The sequence below is a fragment of the Temnothorax nylanderi genome, unplaced genomic scaffold (genome assembly GCF_030848795.1).
Source record: "Temnothorax nylanderi isolate EJ_2023f unplaced genomic scaffold, tnyl_v1.0 TNYL_tig0039_pilon, whole genome shotgun sequence".
In the NCBI taxonomy this organism is placed as follows: domain Eukaryota; kingdom Metazoa; phylum Arthropoda; class Insecta; order Hymenoptera; family Formicidae; genus Temnothorax; species Temnothorax nylanderi.
Genome location: NW_027249101.1, coordinates 1,063,177 through 1,084,390, shown reverse-complemented (window position 1 = coordinate 1,084,390; position 21,214 = coordinate 1,063,177). Strand labels below are relative to the sequence as shown.

General features: G+C 37.4%; 1 protein-coding gene across 17 annotated transcripts in view; it reads right to left on the bottom strand.

Annotated features, from left to right (window-relative positions):
- Positions 1-21,214, bottom strand: part of Cac (calcium voltage-gated channel subunit cacophony) — a 179,929-nt gene that overhangs the window by 49,624 nt on the left and 109,091 nt on the right. For all 17 annotated transcript variants that reach the window (XM_071704211.1, XM_071704198.1, XM_071704213.1 and 14 more), the window contains exons 3-11: positions 12,802-12,925; positions 11,895-12,289; positions 7,770-7,873; positions 6,363-6,518; positions 5,872-6,092; positions 3,918-4,021; positions 2,849-2,964; positions 2,373-2,432; positions 1,355-1,456 (exon numbers count right to left, since the gene is read on the bottom strand). In XM_071704211.1, the coding sequence (XP_071560312.1) occupies positions 1,355-1,456; positions 2,373-2,432; positions 2,849-2,964; positions 3,918-4,021; positions 5,872-6,092; positions 6,363-6,518; positions 7,770-7,873; positions 11,895-12,289; positions 12,802-12,925 (1,382 nt within the window). The remainder of the gene's footprint in view (positions 1-1,354; positions 1,457-2,372; positions 2,433-2,848; positions 2,965-3,917; positions 4,022-5,871; positions 6,093-6,362; positions 6,519-7,769; positions 7,874-11,894; positions 12,290-12,801; positions 12,926-21,214) is intronic.

Sequence of the window (21,214 nt, the reverse complement as noted above, 5' to 3'; positions counted from 1 at the left end):
TGATATATAATACGTGATCTAGCTATGCGACGATCATACTTCGTCTGGGTGTGTAAAGTATGCTTTGCCAATTATCCTTTTTACGCGCGAGCAGAGAGCAAACCGTAATTTTGTATGTATTAAGATGCGTAATTTTACATTAAAAATTAATTTATTAAAATTATATAACTGTTACAAATGAGCACTTGAACTCAAATAGTGACATTTTCACATAAAAGATATTTAGATATTTAATTAATTTTTAATCATTGCGCTCTTTAAACGCTTATATCGATGTAATTGTCAGATCTTCAAATGTTTTAAATAATATATGCGCTGAAAGAATATCTTTAACCAGAATTAGGGCTGTCAATAAAATTATCTAGGTCCGTTATTACTTATTAAACTACGATTTCAATGCGATCAGATTAATTCTTACATGTTTAAGTGCAATAGAGCACGATAATTAATACATCCTGCATACGTGAATAGGCATCAAGTAATTCATTTACTAAGCGGTGGCCCGAGTCTAAGTCATGTACTTGTGATCATGTACGCACGATATTACATGTACGTGTGTGTATTATTAACAAACAATCTCCCAAATAAAAATACAAAAAATAAAACAATTATGTAAGATTACGAATACAGCCTTATTTTACGTAGCTCTTTGCGAAAAGTCGTGGCATTCACGGTTGTAGTTACCTTTGAGCTTTTTCTTAGGCACTGAAACAAGAGGAGCATCTGATAGCGTGTGTTTAGAATATTCATCGGCAAAAATTAGAAGGAGATAATTTTCAGCGTCGTTCTTGTCTTTTCCTCTCGATACGAAAGATGATAAATCAGGCATAAACCCACAAAAGGTATTAACAAACATGTCGATGAACGTGAAAATAGGCTAACGTGCCAATAAACGGAGAAAAATTTTAGAACGAGAGAAAAGGCGGGTCAAAATCTCGAACCAACGATTCCCATCGCACCATACGAATTCTAAAAAATATATCACAAAGCTTTTATATTCCCCAGGCACGAAATTGAATTCTTAGCTAATTTTATAGCTCGCAAGACTAATTACTAAGATAATATTAATCATAAGAAAATAATTTAAATTTTTATATATTAAATTTTCTCTAAATTTCATTGAATTTGCTTTTTAATTATTTCACGCTTCCAGAGGAAATCGTTGGTTGATATAACATAGGTTCTGACTACTGAGAAATCATGAAAACCCTTACTACTTGAACTTGATCTCGATTTCACAAGTTCGTTCGAATATTCTGAAGAAGAATCATCAACTCGAAATGTAAAAGAGATGAACAAGAAGAGAATACTTGGCACAACTTTGGTCACACCAAGTTGACCAAATACAACTCACCATCGTCCTGGTCGTCCTCGCCCTCCTCCTCCTCCGTGTCGGTGCTTTTGCTCTTGCCAAGATTCTTTAGCTTCTTCTTCTTTGCCGCTGCTTTTCTTCTTACTGCGCAAAACAAAGCGGTAGATTAAGTTACGTGAACATTCTTTGTAAATTACGACCTAATTATTTTTTTAATCAAAACGTATAAATTTCCGATTGAAAAGATTATTGATAGAATCACGAAAAAATCGTATTTACGAAATGTGGTAATATAATTGCGATGTCTTTCATTTTGTTCTCTAATAAAATGAGTCTAATAAAATGAGCATGAATCATATAATTAAATTGTTTATACATATATTTTTCCAACTTATTTAACTGCGCGCCGATTTTTTTATCGGACTTGAAACACAGTTATTGTTGGAAGTAAAACCCTTCCCTCCCCGAATATATATATACACACACGAAAATTAATATAAGGCTGTCAAAGATCTAAGCTCGGACCGTATGGCTTTGATTCTAATTTGATTGTATATCGTAACAGTCCTATTTCTCTTATTATTATAAATTATTTATATTTCATATTGAATAAAATCGCATATAAATACAAATTGTAGATCATGCATGGTAACTTTTAGAATCCCATAAAATGCCACTATTTAAAATTTGCATGTAACATATACAAGTGTATCGCCAGAGAAAAAGGATGCATGTAAGAAACAAAAGTAAAATGAATATTAAAATCGATATTCGTTAATACCGTTAAACCAGCTATTAACAAAGTTAATTAAAATCATGAAATATGGGGATGCCTTGTCCAAGAATAAGGCATCCAATGCATTTTTAGCGAAGGAAAAAATTGAAATCTATTCGACTGCGTCGAAAGAAATGCGAATCACTCTGAGTGCATTCTGAGTACACGGTGCATTCTGTATAAATATGTACGAGCACGTTTTGGAGATGCAGCTCGCTTCGCAAATCTTTTCGACTTTATGGAAGTGAATATTCATGATATCGATATACGTGGCGTTATATGGACCTTCTAATATGTGCATTTTCTCCTCTTCCGTGGTCCTCTCTTCGGCTAGTATCACCTCCTCTGAAAAGTAAACATTACGTATTAGCAGTAATTCGTGTATTATTATATTTTTATTTACAAAGAAGCGACTCGCAAAGAGTCTAGCGTAAGCAGTGAGCTATAACTTTTGCAAGCACATTGTTAACAAAATAAGTGAATTAAAATAGATTGATAAGGGAATATATATATATATATATATATATATATGTTTGAGAAATTTAATTTTTAATCTTTGGAATCAGGTAGTAAAATATAGAGTGCATTTATTGCACAATTAATTTTTTAGCTTTATTCTTCAGGTTAGGTTAGGTTTTAAAATTCCGTGTTATTTATTTCATATATCTTCTTTAAAAACTACAATTAAGATTTTCGCAAAATAAATTCCTGTTCAATTCATTTTAATTCACATGTTTTTTTTCTACGGCGATTGATCTAACCTGCTTTGCAGATCCAATTGAGATAACAATTCAGTTCGCGCTCAAGCTGCTGCTGTCTTCGCAACTTCAGAAAGGTCTGCCGGTTCTCCACCTTCTCTCTCTCCTTCGCAAACTCTCTACAAGCGTGATACAGATGACATGGCAGCTTACTCAGGAGCATAAAAGCTAAAGTTTAGCGGAGGACTTTCTGGCATTCCGCCGTTAATATTCTAGCGATACTGCCTTGTTTAATAAGTATTGTTCAAGTCAACAATATTTACTCGTTTAAGGAGAATGCCATTGGGAGTATTAAAAAAGAAATGATATTTTTCTTTGCGAGATACTCTTTCGTAGATTCTTTCAAAACTAGCTTACGCCATGGGAGCCATACTCGGGATTATGATGGATTTATTATTATTAATTACTCTCTTGCATACGCGTTATTTTCACTTAATCAAATATTTGAAATATCTAGCGTTAATTAAATAGAGACGAGCCAATGTCTAAAAATTCATATTTCTAAATATACAATTTACATCGTATTCTCGTCGCGTATTCAGCATTGTACAATTCTGAATTCTTTTCACACTCATCAAAAAGCACAATCTTATATACATTAATATGCGCAAATATGATATGAATATACTATAGATTAAATCACGATAACCGTAATTTACAAATTAAGAAACTCATAGTAAATTTTTCTAATAAAAGAAATAAATAATATTTAAGATTATTAACTAATCATTGTATTCGATTTATTTTATATTTATGGTCATAACAGTTGTGCTAAACACGCTAACAGAATACGGTTTATTGCACACTAATGTCAGGCAACGTTTGCTAATTGAAAACCTGCTTGAGTAATCCATTTTAAGTAGGAACTGAACGCAGTGGTGAAGAGGCGTTTGCTCTTTGCTTTCCGATAAGCTGCCCGCCGTTCGACGCGCGTTCTTTCGTTAGAAAACTCCCTGACGAGGAAAGAAAATAATTCTGAAGTAATGGACCTCGCGATCTTGCCGGATTGTCACTCCAGAAATTGTCTCTGGGCGGAAGGGCCGCGGGATGCTGTCAGAAGGGACATACTCACCCGCTCAAGACACCAAGAACTAAGTTCAGCATGAAGAATGATCCGAGGACGATTAACGGTATAAAGTAAATCCAGTTGTACGTGCTGCCAATAGCATCATTTGTCTGCAAATTCGATCAGAATCGGTATAAAGAAAGCAACGTCGCATATACACATATGCACCGGTTACACAGCCGAAGGTATATTAATTAACGGCAAAAATAACCTTATATGCGACACAGAGGCACTGGCACTGTAATCTCGCTGCGCCAAACACGACGTGATAAATGTGATCGTCCGAGTGTGAGGACTCAAATTTATTTATCGTTATTCGATAATATTCATTTCCCCTCACAAAGAATTTTATCCGACATGAAGAAAAGATTTGATCTAAAAAAAATATCTCGCAGATTGGAAATCTGCCGATCACATTTACGCAAGACAACGTCGGCTTCATGAAACTTCAGTATTACTGGGGGTAACCCGTGGAAAAAGAATACGAGAGAAACATGCCATTTTTTTTAGACTGACCTGAGACTACTCACTACATCTCTCTACTCACTACTCGCTATCTCGAAGAAGAATCTATAAGTTATCAGATATTTAACACGTCGACTACCATTGTACTCATCCGTGGCATTACTAAAATTTTTTTAAACGCTTATAGAAAATAAATGCCATCTAACGTAAAATTTTGAATAATAATAATATATAGCTAGATAACAATGTAAAATAAAAAGTTCTCTGTTCGACGTACTATCCTTGAAGATGTAGTCTTATTTAATCATATTACACAATAGTTTATCATTATAATAATACGAATTCTGTAATATACAACGATAAGATATACAAAACTAGGCAGGCGACGTGTTAGACTAAGATATGTCGAAATTACAGTTTAAATATACTAGATCTTTATTTTTATAGAAAATGTTTAAGTAGTTTCGAAGCATGGCATTTTCTTCCGACTGACATTTTACCGCGGGCTACCCTATTACAAAAATTGATAAGGCAATCGAAGATTTTTTTTCGAAATCTCGGTAAACAAATAACGATTAGTGTTACAGCCGGTGGAGTTACGTCGAAGGGTTTCGAGATAATCTGTTGTTTACAGTGAAATATGACAATAAAATATTTTAAAATCTCTCCTCCGTGATCCATCGACTGAACATTAACCCTTTCGTGATCAGCAGGAGGAATGTGTTCCGCTCTTCTTCTTCACAATTTACGCATTTAACTCGTATTCTAGCGCTAAAAATTTTTACTTAATTCTATTTCTAAGAGAGCTAAAGAAATTTAATTCTGTCACGAAAGGGTCAAGCACAATAAGAGGTAGGGTACGATTAACATCGAATATTGAAACATCGAGAAAAGAGGGCTGGAATTGACAATGTTATACTGAGCAAGGTGAACATATACGTCAGTGTTAGCTGTTTCCGCAAGGCATTCTTTAACCCGAAAGCCGGCAAATTCGGCTAAAGCCGAACACAGAAAAGAGGCGAACATATATATGTATAAGTACATCGAAGTGAAAACTGATCAACAATTAATTGCGAAAGAGAGAGACATTTAGAAGCAGATGGAAGGAAGTACACGTATTAAAACAGTTTGGTATAACACGATAATTATTTTCTCTCTTCTAGAAGGGTAAATTGACGAGGGAAGGAATTATTGTTTGATACAAAAATACGATACTCAAATCGCGAAACGGTTGATAAAGGATTGACTGGGCAACATCATTCTATGGAACACAGACATTTGAGAATGTTATCTTTCGTGTAACGATACTGCGTTAGGACAAATCGTGCGCGATAAACGGGGGGGCGAATTTTTAGCAGAAAAAGGGAAGAACGAGCGAGAAAATGAGAGAGGCAAAGACAGAGAAAGAGAGAGAGAGAAAGAGGTACGGTAACAAATAGAAAGAGGACGAGAGAAAAGAACTTTTTAACACTGAAGAACATATTTCTTGCTTTACCCAGTACAATATGGCAGTCCAGCCCTCCATAGTGATACACTGGAAGACAGTGAGCATGGCGAATCCGATGTTATCGAAGCTGGTGATGCCCGAGTTTGGTCCCTCCCAGCGTTCCAAGCACGTCGAGATGTTCGCGTTGCACACGTGGGCCCCGGGCGGGGCATCATTTTTGTTGTCCGCGCTACACGGGCTCGGCTGCTCGCCCTCCTTTACGATTATACCTGCAACGTCCAACATTGTAAAACATCTCAAGTATATTAACGCGAAGATGGGCCTGAGAAGCCCAAAGATTAAAACACATATATATAGATTTTTTTTTCTAAATAATCATAAACACAAATTATATTTTCATACACTTCAAGGTTTTCGCAGATCTTTCTTTCAATCGTTTGTGTGGTAAATAAAAGATACATAAAATAAAGCAAGCAATATTGTAAGCAGTATAGTTTGAACAAAAATTTCTAGAAGGCTGAACCTTCGAATACACTCACTGATGTCCTCTACACTGTAACATGTTTTATGCAGGGTTCCCGAATAAAACTCGAGGCCGATGATGGCGAATATCACGATGGCGAAGAGTACCAGCAAGCCAATCTGCAGAAGCGGCGCCATTGCTTTGATGATAGACTTGAGCACCACCTGCAGACCTGTTCGCAAAAAAATCACCGAGGAGTAATTAGGCCCAACCACCGTTCCTACGAGATCGATATAGAATTCTATACTCGATATAACTTCCGTGCATTATTGTCGTTACTCATTGCTCGAGAAATTGCACGTGATGCAATTTTGATTTTTTTGTATAAACAAGATTAATATTTGTTGAAAGCCACAAAATTAGCTTGTAGCAAAAAATAGGATATTTTATCTGTTTCATGGTAATTATAATAATTATTTACAATTGTTAAAAAGATCGTTATCTAGATTTTATAATACTCTCAAAAAAATTATTTTAAATTTTAAAATAACTCAAAATTAATTTTGAATTAATTTTTAAAAAAATATGCATTTGTTGCCACTCGAAATGATCCTGCATCTAACAATAAGGATTAGGATACCTCCGCCGCATCTAAATACAACATCGAGCTCTCAGTAGTAGCTATTTAAGCAATACTACTAACATAAAACGAATGATCGATCTAATTCGATAGAAAGCATTCTACAGGCGATAGATAAATATATCTGCGATTAAATCTGATCTAACTCTGATCTACTTGACTTCATATATCTGTTAATTCGCTCCTTCTCAAATCTATGTAGCCACTATTCAAGAAATAAGTAATTCTCGACGGCGGATCGTACTCGATCTTCGAGGTACCCAAATCTCAGACACGGCAAAGTTTCGAGTCGTAAGCATCCATTATTCATTATCAAGTAAATTTCCTCGAGCAACGAGAGCGCATTTTTATCGCACGTTTAGCGCCAAGTGGTAATCATCTGAAAGTGATATTTCACATTTGAAACATTTTTCGAACTGATATTTTTATTATTCAAACATGTGTGATAGCAATAGAATACATGAATAAACTGAAACAGCGCTAAATGTGCTCTTAGCCCGCGCTCACACCTTCGTCTAGTATCGCTAATGTAAAAAGTACACTCAATAATGTAATTTTGTATGTACACTCGATAATTTAATGATCGTGTGCAATTAACGCACTCAAAACAAATGTAAGCTTCATTTAAATAATAAACTTTAGAAACAACTTTAGAAACTTTTGACGCTAGGTTCAAGGTGTGAATACGAGCATCTATTTCGACGCGCTATTTACGACGGTCTCACGGAATCTCGTTTACAACTCTCCCGGCAACGTGAGACCTCTTTGGTTTTCCTCGAGCCGAGCAGCCTCGAGTCCCAAAAAATTCGATCGCTTTCCAATCTGTACTGGTGCGCTACTCACTCGGTATCCCGGAGACAAGTTTGAGCGGTCGCAACACGCGTATCGCACGCAACGTGCGCAGATCCATCTCCAGGTGTATGCCTTGCGACAACGACGTAATGATCCTGCCCCAAAAACACACACACCCCGCCATACTTTACTACTTACTACTCTATTATACTAATAATTAAGTACTTATACTACGTCCACTAGATGGTTAACTAGCGTTCTCTCTAGCCTAGCCCGGGATGATAATGCTATCGGGACGATCGGATGGAATTTTTTGTATGTGGAAGATCAAAAGAACTCTGATGAATTAAACTTTGAGCGCAAAATGGATATAAATAGCTATATCTATAGCAGACAATCTCTGTCCGTGAATCCCAAATGGACCTTATAATTTAACAGAAAGGTCAAATACTTAATATAAAAAATGTACATGTTTAAAGAGTTCAAAGAGATTTAAAGAAAGGGGGGAGTTTATTGTTAAGCAAATATCTAATTCTATTTTTTTTTAGTTTCCTATATTCTTTAATATATAAATCTCAATTTGAAGGAAATTATATAATCTGCGGCTTTATTTTTATTTATTTTAATATGATATTTTTTAAGAAATATTATTAAAGTATCTCGATATGCAATACCAATTTTAAATCGTAAAATAACTAAATAATATTGTGAATTATTGATTTTTGAGATATATCTGAAGGAATATATATTTTCCACTATTTTATCAAACTTAATGTTATGTTCAAAAATAAATGATCCGATGAGATAGGGCAATGTTCTACTGAAAAGAGCACCGCGAAGGGGTAGGATCAATGTATAAGTGTAAACGTATCTATGTACGTACGTACACTCTCTAGACTATGTAAAATACTGTACATCTAGGTCTAGGAGAATGTGAAACGCTGGAACGAGCTAGTGATAGTGGCTATAATCACACGTGAACTCGCGGCGCTAGTTTCTCGAAGATATCAGTTCGCCGTACGGTCATCGACCGCCACTTATCTATTTCTGACTCTCGCCAATAGCAGAAGCTTTTCGAAAAGATTCGCCTCAATCCAGAGAAAAGATATTATATAAAGCTGTTAGGTCTTTTCCACACTGCTAGACAGTGAATTCGAAAGTTTAAAACTATTTTTTTTTCATTATATTCTCCAATTTTAATAAACTCCAGAGAATTTTAAATAAATTTATAAATTTTGAATATCAAAATAATCCAAAAAAGGACAGTAAGTGCTATAGATAATTCTTATAGATAAATCGTTTTCTTTGTTTTTTCTTTTGTCAATTCTACATAAAGAAACATTTGAATCAAATGTAATACTAAAAATATTTCGCAGCAACTTTCAGTGCTAAATTCTTTCTAATTCTGAAAATAGAACCGGAGAAAGAGATTTATTTCAATTTTGAAAATGGATTGCATAAATATTGAAGATTATAAAATAAAAACTAGATTTCTGCAACAACTAAATGCCTTTAATTATAACTTCACAAACGCGAATTCTTCTTCATTAAAATGACAATTGAACCATGTGTGCTATAAATAGCAAATGGGAAATCTCCACTGTGAATAACGTTAATGACGAAAATTGTCAATAAATGAAAAACTGGCTAGCTTGTGATAACATCGGTAGAAGCGAAAAGAGCTAGTCCTAGTATGGAAATTGGGAGAGGACGATCATCTTCTAGAATTATGAGTCGCAAAGCAACCATTCGGTCTGTGTCGTGAATTTCTAAGGGAACGGATTTTAACAAATAAAGGGCTCGCTGTTGAACACGTTATCTGCTCTAGGACACGTATCCATTTAACAATGTATAGTCGGCTCTATTATTTAGCGCAACTGCAGCTAGAAATAGCTAATCGCTAAATATACCCACTCTGTGGGTCATTACATCTGTGTGCGTGTGTGTGTTTTCTCTTTTTTTCCTTGTTCGTGAGTCCATTTGTTCGTGAGTGCGCATCCTCGGCGTACGAAATTGGAGACGATTGACCACCAAATCGTTATCGTTTTATTCCAAAAAGAAAGCATACTCTCGAAATACCAGCTACTGATTAATAAATAGATTTCTTTTCACACAGACACGATTCAAATTACATCCTAACATTTAGAGAGAATAATTTCAATCTTAACTTGGCGACTAACAGCGTTTAGACTGCTTTCTACGTGTTTATTTTTCTACGCATACAGAACGAATTAGAATCATTATAAAGTGTCTAGAAAATATAAGAAAAACTAACGTGTTATTTCACCTATCTTCTATATTGTTGCAAGAAAACATAACTATGCAACAGTTATCTTGTGATTGTTTTATCGTTTAAAAAAAATATAATTCTTTATGTCACTGTCTATCAGCAAAAATTTAATTAAACAAACTTAATATCATAAAAAATAGTTTATGTGTTATGCACAAAAATTTAATTATTGTATATATGTAAATTTAACATTTTTCTCAAAGAATCTTTACTTATGTGAACGGTGTCCTTGTGTGTAACTGTGCATTTTTTGAATTTGAAATGTATATGTATCAAATTGGATAGATCTAAACTGGTCATAAAATCTAATCGCTAGTTCACGCAAATCCTTCTATGAAGAATGTAGAATATATATCTAGACGAGATACTTAGAAACACAACGTGTAGGCACACAGAGAGAATTCATATATATATATATATAAATGTATATATAAATATACATACAAATTATATATTATCCAACAAATATCGATCAACTGAGCTAGCTTTACCCATCATCAACTCTAACTTTGTCAACTGATCTAAGACACCCATAGCCTTTAAGCGAAGGTTAGTAAAAACGTACGACGTCATATTACGCAAGTAGAAAACTAACGCAGGAGGCCAGAAGGACGTGAACTATGTAATAATGTATAGATATATATAGACAAGTCAATGCTGCTCTCGCTTGCCGAAACTAGACGTCGTACCAGGTTATAACTAAAGCAGCGGAATCGGCCGAAACTGAAGGGATCGAGCTAAGTTTCGGCGTCGGAGAGACATTAAAACTATGTTTGTAAACTATTGAGAACCGCACACAGATTGCCAGGAGACACATTGTGGACAGGGGGTTGAAAGGGGGAGCGGAGGGCTGGGTCATTTGCTGCTCGACTTGTTAGCTCGACTTGTTACTGGCAGGAGTTTCTTTCTTTGGGTGTTTGTTAAGTCGCTGCTGTTTCTTTCGCAGAACTCTGACTGACTCACTTGGAATTTTCGAAACCAGCTTTAGCGGTCTGAGGACCCTGAAGGAACGTAGCATACGCAGGTCGACGTCCACGTTTGTTTCGGCGAACACGGTCATCGACCTAATCCAAGGATCACTCTAGAATCTATCTGACCAACGGATATGGCGATCGGCGTGTTTTTCCTTAATTCCTACGGCTGGAGAAACCAGTTTCCGGACTGCGTTGCCAGTGTAGCAAAATTTTCCAAAATATTATAACGGTAATAACTACGTTTGATCAATCAACGCTCATATATCGGTTTTTAATAAATTAGTTATATAAAATCATATATGCTGCTAATTTCTAATGCAATAATACATCAATTTTTAAAGAAAAAGATAAAATACTTTCCATCGCTTTCCCTTCTCACGTAGATTTCAGAATACGTCAAAATTCCGCTATATTAGATACAAGTTACTAATTATGCCTGCAAGGCATAGAGTGTCTCGTTTAGCAATGTTAGTCGAACCGATTCCTCCAACATCTTGTTTCCTCATAAGGATGTAATTAGGGAAAGAGGTTTATTTTGTCGCTCGCTTCGACCGCAAATTAATTAATAGGTGAAACAATGTTTGTCTCTCTTGAATAATCAATATTAATGATCTGTCCTATATTTATGTGAGTAATGGTAAATGTATGTAGTAGTATGCAACGATATGCTAAGTTCAAATAGAAAAGTCGCTTACTCTCTCATGTGAATATCGTGATAATATTACTTTACGGGATTTTTAATAATCAATAAAAAGAATTGACAATTTCAGGAAGCTTCTTTCTCCAAAAACACGTGAAATATTTGAAGATCGCTGATAGAAGATCCGTGGGAGGGAACCGGGGATGAAAGGTGAAAAAACGGAAGTGGACGAAGGGAGAGACTTTACTGACAAATAAGCGTTCGACTCTCACCCGGTCACCACGACGAAGAAGTCCATGATGTTCCAGATGTTGCGCAGATAGGAGCCGCGGTGGAGGACGAAGCCGAGGGCGAGGATCTTGAGGCTCGCCTCGACGCAGAAGATCCCGAGGAAGTAGATCTCCGTGGACTCGAGACTCTGTGCGAGTATGGTCTTGTCCTTGTTCGGCAGGTGCTCTTCGAGGGCGAGGACCACGCAATTGGCGATGATGGTGAGCAGGACGGCGTACTCGAAGGGCGGCCACTCGATGATAAAGCGCGTGTGCTTCCGTATGCAATTATCCTCCGAAAGGATGAACAACGATGTGGTGCCCTTGCCGCCTCCCCCACCGCCACCCGCCCCTCCACCCTGATCCCGGCCTGGCGCCATGTCCACCAGACCAGGTACCTGAAAGCGACGGTGTTCTGCTCAAACAAAACTCCGAAAACACGATGGCCTTTCAATAGCAGGCTAATAACAGCGTGTACAAAGTAAATTAAAATTTTAAAAAAGTAATGTACCATATACTCATACATTTAAAAGTAACATGTAATATAATTTACACTTAAAGTGTGTACTTAAAACAGTTTCTTAGTCACTTTAATCTTATCGCTGATGATATCGTTAAGTAGGTACGTTTCTAACGATCCACGATTTTGAAATATCTTTTGAGTTTGCGTTCAAATTCTAGACCCGACCAAAGCCATCGAAATAAATTGCTCTTCAAGCAACTTCTCAAGCAATAAGCGGCGAAGAGATCGCTCGGGGGAGAAATTGCACAACTGCAGAGACGTTAGATGATTGATTCTCCGATGATTCTAAAGCCACGTCACGGGCTGCAGGATTTAGACGAACGATCACGGCATTTCGTATCGGAGGATAACGGAAACAAAGGCGATAATCGGCAATTGTCACCTTACCTCCCCTCCGAAGCTAGTCCAGTCACCGAGACCACTCCTCAATCCGGTCAACCTCGACCTTCTCCCGTAATACTGACTCGCGTATCCAGGGTCCCTTTGTGCCGCCTCTTGCGCTGCTGCCAACCTGGAAACGACAGACAGAATGAAAGGGGTCAGTGGCTGGTTGCATATCGGAGCAATCTCTCTCGATCGGGGTTACTCGCGTGACGTACGTCAAATAACGATACCGTGAACCGTACCGTGATTTCTACAAGCGAAACAATCGCCTGTAGAGCAGTCTACCTCGGATGAGAATAATTTAATGACGCTTTAGCCCGAGGAGTTGATGAAACGCGATCTATTGATAAGCCAACTATGACTATAAATGAATTGTTAAATGCAAAACAAGTAAGTTCTTTATATTTGTGTAATCTCCGCTAATTATTCGTTTAATAAGCTGACAAGCTCGCTAAAATGTAAATAAGTGCATGCCCAACTTATATAAAAGTCAACAAGTCGTCAGTAAATGGTACGTAATATAATAATCCTTTAATGATTAAATCAATACTTTGCTTGGTAAATTGTTTAAAGAAATGAAGACTATGACTTCTATCATTTATTCAAGAACAGTATAGATTGCGTATACTGAAAACCGTCTTTGCCTATTTACAGCTAAACATCATCTAATCGTCTGTATAAAACAAATTTCGAGATTAGATGGTTACATAGCGCAACGTAAGAGCATAGCTATAAATTTATCATATATATCATTATACTATATACTATATATATATGTAATTTATTAAAATATCATTTTCTTAATGAAGTTTCGACGTATTTAGCAATATTCTTGAAGTTTTCGTTTCTTTTCCTTTGCAAGATGCACAGCGTATTCATGAATCACCAAAAATGCACAAAGTATGCAGAGAATTTCGACAGAATTATTCAGGCGATTGCCTGATCGCGGGCGATGGCTCAGTGAGATTGCATGAAACAGCTCGTTAATGGCGAACGGAGGTGCATAATGCGGCGGCTCTAGCTTCAATTAAGTGCATTAGTCGAGACTTTTGCGACATCAGGCGCCCCGTATGCCCCGGTGGCTCCTCTCCGCGCGCGACAGAGGGAGAGAGCGAGAGAGAGCGAGAGAGAGCGAGAGAGAGACACAGAGGGTGGGTGAGTGAGTGAGTGAGTAGCAATCAAGGCACACGGTAATGCAATAATTCATGGCAAGAATCTCCTGTCGTTGCATCCTCGCTCCCGTATAATGCCTCAAATACGTCGGTACACGCAATAGCGTGGATGACGAAATTGCCGCACTCGTAAAATCGCATTCGATCCGAAGAGAGTGAGGAGACCGACCTATTATCTATCTGCGATAAACATTCCTCGTTTATCGCAATATGTGTGTCCTAATTTTGAGGCGAGCACTTCATTTTAAGACAGATCTGATTAACATTTAAACTTCGTTAATATTTCATGTGCCGTCAATTTTAATATTTTACGTTTTACTTTCTACATTTTAAATAAGATACTTTCAATTATAGTTAGCTTTGATTGATCCAAATTTTTAAATTTTGTTAAGAGAAATCGATTTTGCTGAGCTTGTTAATGATCCTAATTTGGCTAAAATAGATATATATTCATTTATAATGACACATTCTATCAGAAAAATACTTTAAATCTTCAAAAGTTTTCAGATATCTGCTATAATATTTCATATAGAATTTAAAGAAGCAAAGATTAAAAATATTAAATATTAAATACTGATAAAACTTTAAATAATTCCTAAAAAATGTTAACTTAAATCTAAAAAACTAACTAAGTCTAATATAAGACAATTTATAAGATAATTTGATCTACTATAAGATAATTTATAGTCTAATATTCACTTATGTTTTAGAAAAAGCCTGATGCTGAGTTTGCACTCGGGGAGGAATCTACTCTCGATCAATCGCAGTTGAATTTGGAGTGTTCCCCGAAAACCTATAAAGAATGCTTGAGATCGTTTCGGAAATGCCGATATCTGTTCCATTCTTTCTCTAACAAATACAGCCATAAAATATCGAGTTAAAAATAAATCTCTTCGCAGAAGATTTATTTGGTATCGCACATCAAGTGAATGAACAAAAATCTAACATTTTAACAAATGTTGTAATAGTTCATGTAATAATAAGTGATTAAACGTGTTCTTCCTTCGTTCCTTCTTTCCATATAATTATTTTTACTTCTTTCTAATTCTAAGTAAATATCATAATTTAAAGCGTGAATTATTAAAATAAATATTTTGCTTAGAGAAATATTTACTCCGAGTATTAATAAAAGCGTCTGCGGAGAAAGCTTTTTTCTCGATGTCACTCAGAAATAGCCTGTGCATAAAGATACAGATAAAGTTTCGCGATTTGTCGCGTAAACTCCATGTCACTACACTCCGAACGGGAAACGACTCAAAGGAAAAAGTTTCGCGCGCCAAGATCGTCCGATTTCATGTATCCGGGGGATCGAATTGTACGGATAGCGAGCGCCCGCCAATTTTATCAACTACTACCACCGCGCCTTTTTTTCCGCCTTTACGATCCAGTTCTTTTCTTCGGCCATCTCCGACCCGCGAGCGACAAAGCGGTGCCGGTAAAATAAAACTTGTAAAAAATAATTATAATGCCAGCCGCGGCGAGATCGTCAAGCTTAAAAATAAGAGAGAAAATTATCTCATTTTTTAGAGATAGCTTTGGATTAAACACACAAGAAGTTAAACGTATTGTTATATCGGATTCTCATGATTTATCACTTGTTGCTTAACACCTGACCAATTTTACATTCCCAATTAACAAGATTGAATTGAATACATTTGAATTATTGGAAAAATACTATCTCCAAATACGAGTTTTATACACTGAAAAAAAAAAGTTAGATTTGAGAAAATATTTTTTCACATAGTACCAATGGCCTTATTTACTTAATATAATCACATATTTATTTAGAATTAGATATATTTACTTAATTTAAGTAAAAATATCTAATTCTAAATAAATATGTGATTATATTAAGTAAATAAGGCCATTGGTACTATGTGAAAAAATATTTTCTCAAATCTAACTATTTTTTTTTCAGTGTAGTGCCAATTGTACAAATTACTCTAAAATAATTTATTTTTGTCTCGAGAAATTATATTATATTGTTAGATTAAAAAGTTATAGGGGTATCTTGTTTTTCTATATCCAAAACTAAATTGGATACCAGGAAGTTTGCATAAAATATCGAAAAATGGACATAACAGGCTGCGATTGTTGGCCGTCTGTGCTTATCCGTGCCTCGGCCTAACATCGCTGAATTATTGAGAACAGGACAAGAATAATTGATCCAGTTTGTTCTGTAACGGTGGGATCAATACTACTCTCGAAAATGAACCGCCGACTCGTCTGTGTGTCCGTTTTACAAGGACGCACGCCGTAAAGTAGAGCAATATACGTAATGGAAGAATTCAATAGCGATCATACAGATTGTTACATCAGCAACAGGTATAATTCTTCGGCGATTAGTCGAGAGTTTAAGTTGATCATTAATAAAATAGCAAAATACATTCTCGCCCATACAAGAAATTAGACCGTCTTTATTACCCTCTATGACTATTTTGCGATCTCTAATCTTATAGAATTTAATCTTACATAATAATAATAAATAAAATCACATTTTCCTTGTAATCTTTTATTTTTCAATAGATTCTATTGCATGAATCCTTAAGTCAAAGTAAAATTCAAGTCGTCTCTCTTTTATACATTTTCACATATTAATTTACAAAATATATTTCTTATGGACGCGCGATATAATTATAACTTAAGTCTGTCACGTTACCGGAATTGGATATCGCCATCGCAATTATTAGATTCCGATGTGCAATATCCTCGGACGATGCTTCGTCGTGTAAAACAGACGCGCGGGCGCCCGGGCGGTCCTGCACTTGCGAGATGTGGATTACCGGACGAGGCATGCGGACGAGGACTCTCACGAAGGTAGATCACGATTTATGCAACAACGTTATTGCAACGCGTCGCTGCCGGAGTGCAGTTTTTTGCTGGTTAGCAAATAACGGTGAGACGCGAGTCGTGCCAAATGTTCGTGTTATCGGACGCCCTTGTTTTTCGTCGATAGTAATTAATACTTGCCGAGCGGGAGAGCTCGATCGAATTTTTTTCCCCCCGTCCATTTCATCTGTCCATTACTTCATAAATATTCAGTCGTGAATATTTTCGGGACTGGAGAGAAAGCCGCAGCGTGTAGAGGATGTATAAGATAAGAGCCACGCAAAAACGTTACCGAATCCAGCTTTGCAAAGTCTCCTTAGAGGATTAAATTTAACATTTTAATTAATAATAGTAATAATGAATAACAATGTATTTATTTTAAGAACCTTGCCAAATGTTCCCAACTTCTCTAAACAGAATAGAAAAACATAAAATATGTCTGCAATTTTGAAAAATAGATTGATGAAACAGTGGCATGGTGACATTTAACGTAGAAACAACCATTAAACATACTCTGCAGAAACTATTTCAAAATAGCCTTCGGGGAGGTGATGTAAGGCTTAACTTCCAGCTATTTTTATCTCGTGACCCGTGAGGGAGAGAAAAAAAAACAGCGAGATTTGTAGCCGCATGAAAAGGGCTTATTTGGCGAAATGATAAGTTTGGCCGTGCCAGTTCTTAAGAGTCAAACATCGTGTGTCTGAAGAGGAATATCGCCGTAAGAGATCAGACAGGCAAACTGAATAAAAATTACTTTTAACCGGATAAAAAGTGTTCGGTGCAATGAAGTTCGCGGAAATAAGGAGGAAGGATCCTGATTCTTTCTAATTGAAGTAACGAGCACGAGCTACAAACGTTAGTCTCAGTCGAGTATCTTAAGCAACTGGCATGAAAGAAAGGGTATTTGTTCCCCTCGAATATACCCGGAGCAAGATAAATTATTCTCAAAGAGTTCCAAGAGAGGATTTATGGAAGAATACTAATTCTATCTTGACCCCTAGCTCGTCGGGGATTGCGCGAAGTAAGAGCTTATCGATTTGTTATATTATTCGTCGGTAATCCGTTTCGTTAATTATGCACATTTCTAAGAGACGAATATCTTTAGCGAACGTCGGTACAGTATGAATTTATGTATAAAAAGACTGGGGCAACGTTGCACTGAAATGATAGATCGAAGAGAAATTTGATTCTTTGCGTTGCAATTTAATTACAACTGTAGAAATATTTAATCTCTTTTCTTCTTAGGAGTCTTAAATATTAAATATAAGCTTACGTTCGATAAATTAATGAGATAGACGCTGCGATATCTATTTTCTAATTTTTCACCAACACAATCTTACTGTCGTGTGTGCAATTATTTATTGATATATTTAAAATTCTAATTTATCTACCCCGTTTGGCAATTGGAAAAGATGACACGGTTAAATCGTAACTTACTTCGTTCGGGAATATCTGGTATTAACTGGGAAAGCATGACAGATTGAAAATGCCGAACTTTGAATCGGGCGTACAATATTTATGTATTAGGTGGCCAGCCGGCGGGCACCGACGAAAGAGAGGCGAAGGAACATTAAAAATAATTGACCTTCGATTCCGGATCGACGGGCAGGCTGCAACGCGACGCGCCGCGCCGCCGTCCTCCATCGCGTCGCAAGGCCGCGCCATTATTTTCCCTTTTCGCGAGAGACGTGAAACTCTTTCGAGTGTTATCGGTCCACGCGCCAGGTCTGGCTTTCGCCACGCACAGATTCACCGGCGTGTGTGTTTTGCCAGGAAGCCACTCGGTCACTTTTATGCGTTGGGTGTACGTCTGCGTGAACGTATGCACATTCGACCGAAAGGCAATTCGATCGGTGGAATATTAATACATGGAAAATATCAACCCCTTTTTCTGCTCTCGTTTTAACATATAATCTTGACATAATCTTCAGCGATCGACTCAATATCTTGGCGCGCACGTGCTTGCCCTTCGACTTATTCCGCATATAGGAGAGTAAACATCTTCCCCATAATGAACAATATTAAATTAAGATGGGTAATTTCATCACAAAATTAGTACACAGAATGCTCATATAAACATTATCGTAATTATTATACGTTGCGTTAGAACGACGCGATTCTTCTCTAATTAATTCGCGAGTTTCTAATAAAACATCGAGTTTTTTTCTGCACAATAGAATCAACTTCGAAGGAAGGTCTGCTATTCAATTCCATCTATTTCATTTAATTCACATTCACCGTTCTTGAGAGGCGTGTGTGTTGCATATCCGCATATATCGAATAAATCGTTACTCAATTATTATCAATTTATTTATACGGCCATGCAGACTCGCCGTTATTTCATTATTAAGAGAAATTGCACCTTCAGGAGTTCGCACAGATTTCTATATCCGTCGCAAGTCCCAAATAACCATTCTCATCTCGCGCGCCGTCTATTCATAACCGCGTGCGAGCCATCTTGAATTATCGGATGCCATCAGTGCAACCGCTAATAGCGGTATTCGATAACGCGCGAAACACTCGGATGACAGACTCAGATTGCTCAATCGATTCCTGGGCGCAAAACACCGCGATTACAACCATCGCTGACGAAGGGTATCGCGTTGGATCGCACCGTCAATGATTGCATCCCGGATTCGGTACAGCGGGCACGTATATAACCGTCGATCGAGGAAGATCTGATTTATTCCGGCCGAGTAGTCCACTGTCAACCAAAAGCCGTCTCGTCCCTCTCGTTCAATCGAATCAATTACCATGCACATGTTTTTAGGAAGGAGGGCGTCGTAATCCTGGCGCGATCGTTACTCGAGATACCGGCTCCTGGTGTCGCCGGTTCGCCGAACGACGGCAACAGCCAAAAATCCTAGCTAGGAACCCCATGACGACCGTCGCGGCGCCCAGCCGGCGTCGTCGCCGCCCCCACCCCGCAGCAGCGAGACCCGGGCATCCCCCGGCACGCGGGGGAGGGTGGCGTCAGAACGTTGCGGAACCAAGAGCGGCGTCAAGGGGAACGTTGCGGAGGGAAGCGGGCGTCCCCGGTGACGTCACGTTAGCGCCATTTCGTTCGGTGACGTCAACGACGACGACGACGACGACGACGACGACTATAACGACAACGACGAAGATGACTGTCGTCTACGTAGCTATCTCCGGCACCCCTCACCTTGTACTTGTATGGCGCACGTGTGACCGATGGTATGTATGCGTCGCGTCGTGGGCGTTCGCGTTGCGGCTTCGGGAAGGTACATTGCCATCGCGCACGTTTGCAAACGTGGACAAATTAACCTTTCACCCTTTACGATACGTCGCGCAAAGTAAGACACTAGTCTGCTTTCTCCTACATCAATCTCGAGGGTCGTATCGCTATACGGTCCATTTCATCTTAATTGCAATTAAAGTGCCTGCTGGAAGAGGAGCAGATAACTCGAGCTTTACTCAAGAATAAGTCACAATCACGTATATCCTGTCGTCAAGCTCTGTAATAACGCAAGAATCACATATACAGAGACAGAGAGAGAGAGAGAGAGAGAGAGAGAAAAGATTTTCTGAAGAAAATGATACTACGTTGTAATTCAAGATTAGAGTAGTGGCTCTGTGATCATCGTCCAAATTAATTTCCTAAAGAAACGGCGCTCAAACGTTTCATTTCTAATTTTATTTTGCATGCCTTTTATATATAATAATTTTTTGAAATAAATTCTTTACAATAGTTTCTCATCAAATAAGAGATACAATAAGAAATCTACATATATTTTAAGTTTATTTTTTTACTGCAAGTGAACTGAACTGTAAAGATTTCCGTTAAATATTCTATTTCAATTTACTCTCCCGTATAAGTACAAGACCGGCACTGACTGGCCGAGAGACCGGTGAGAGATTGGTGCCCTAATGGGTGAATTGTGTCGGATTCATTCGCCGGACTTGTAAGATCGTTGCAATACAAACTCCTCGCCTGGACATGCGACCTCTCTCGTGCATAAACTTCGCTCCGATCTGATTAGTGTACCTTGTATACCCGTGAATATAACCGAGGTAAAAGGCTCTCAGCGGAAGGTGCAAGCAAACGTACTTTACGCTACGCTAAGGTAAAAACACGAAAGCAGTCTCCTATATACATCGTACAAATTTTCGAAGATTATTTTTTCCTGAACAGAAATTTGATCATGTAAATCCTACCTGCTCCTTTAAGTTCTTCAACTCCTATTTTTAAGCAGACGTCTCCTCTGAATATTTCAGATTAAACTACATTAAAAAGTTTACTCGAGAAAAAGATCCATTAAAAAATGAATGTAAATTAAGGTTCGTTGCTCGCGCCGAAGATTATTTCGCGGTAAATCTGTCATCTTTGAAAGATTTTGACATACGATCGTTATGAGTTCTGAAGAAAGCTTGCGGTTAAACGAGAATCATTAGTC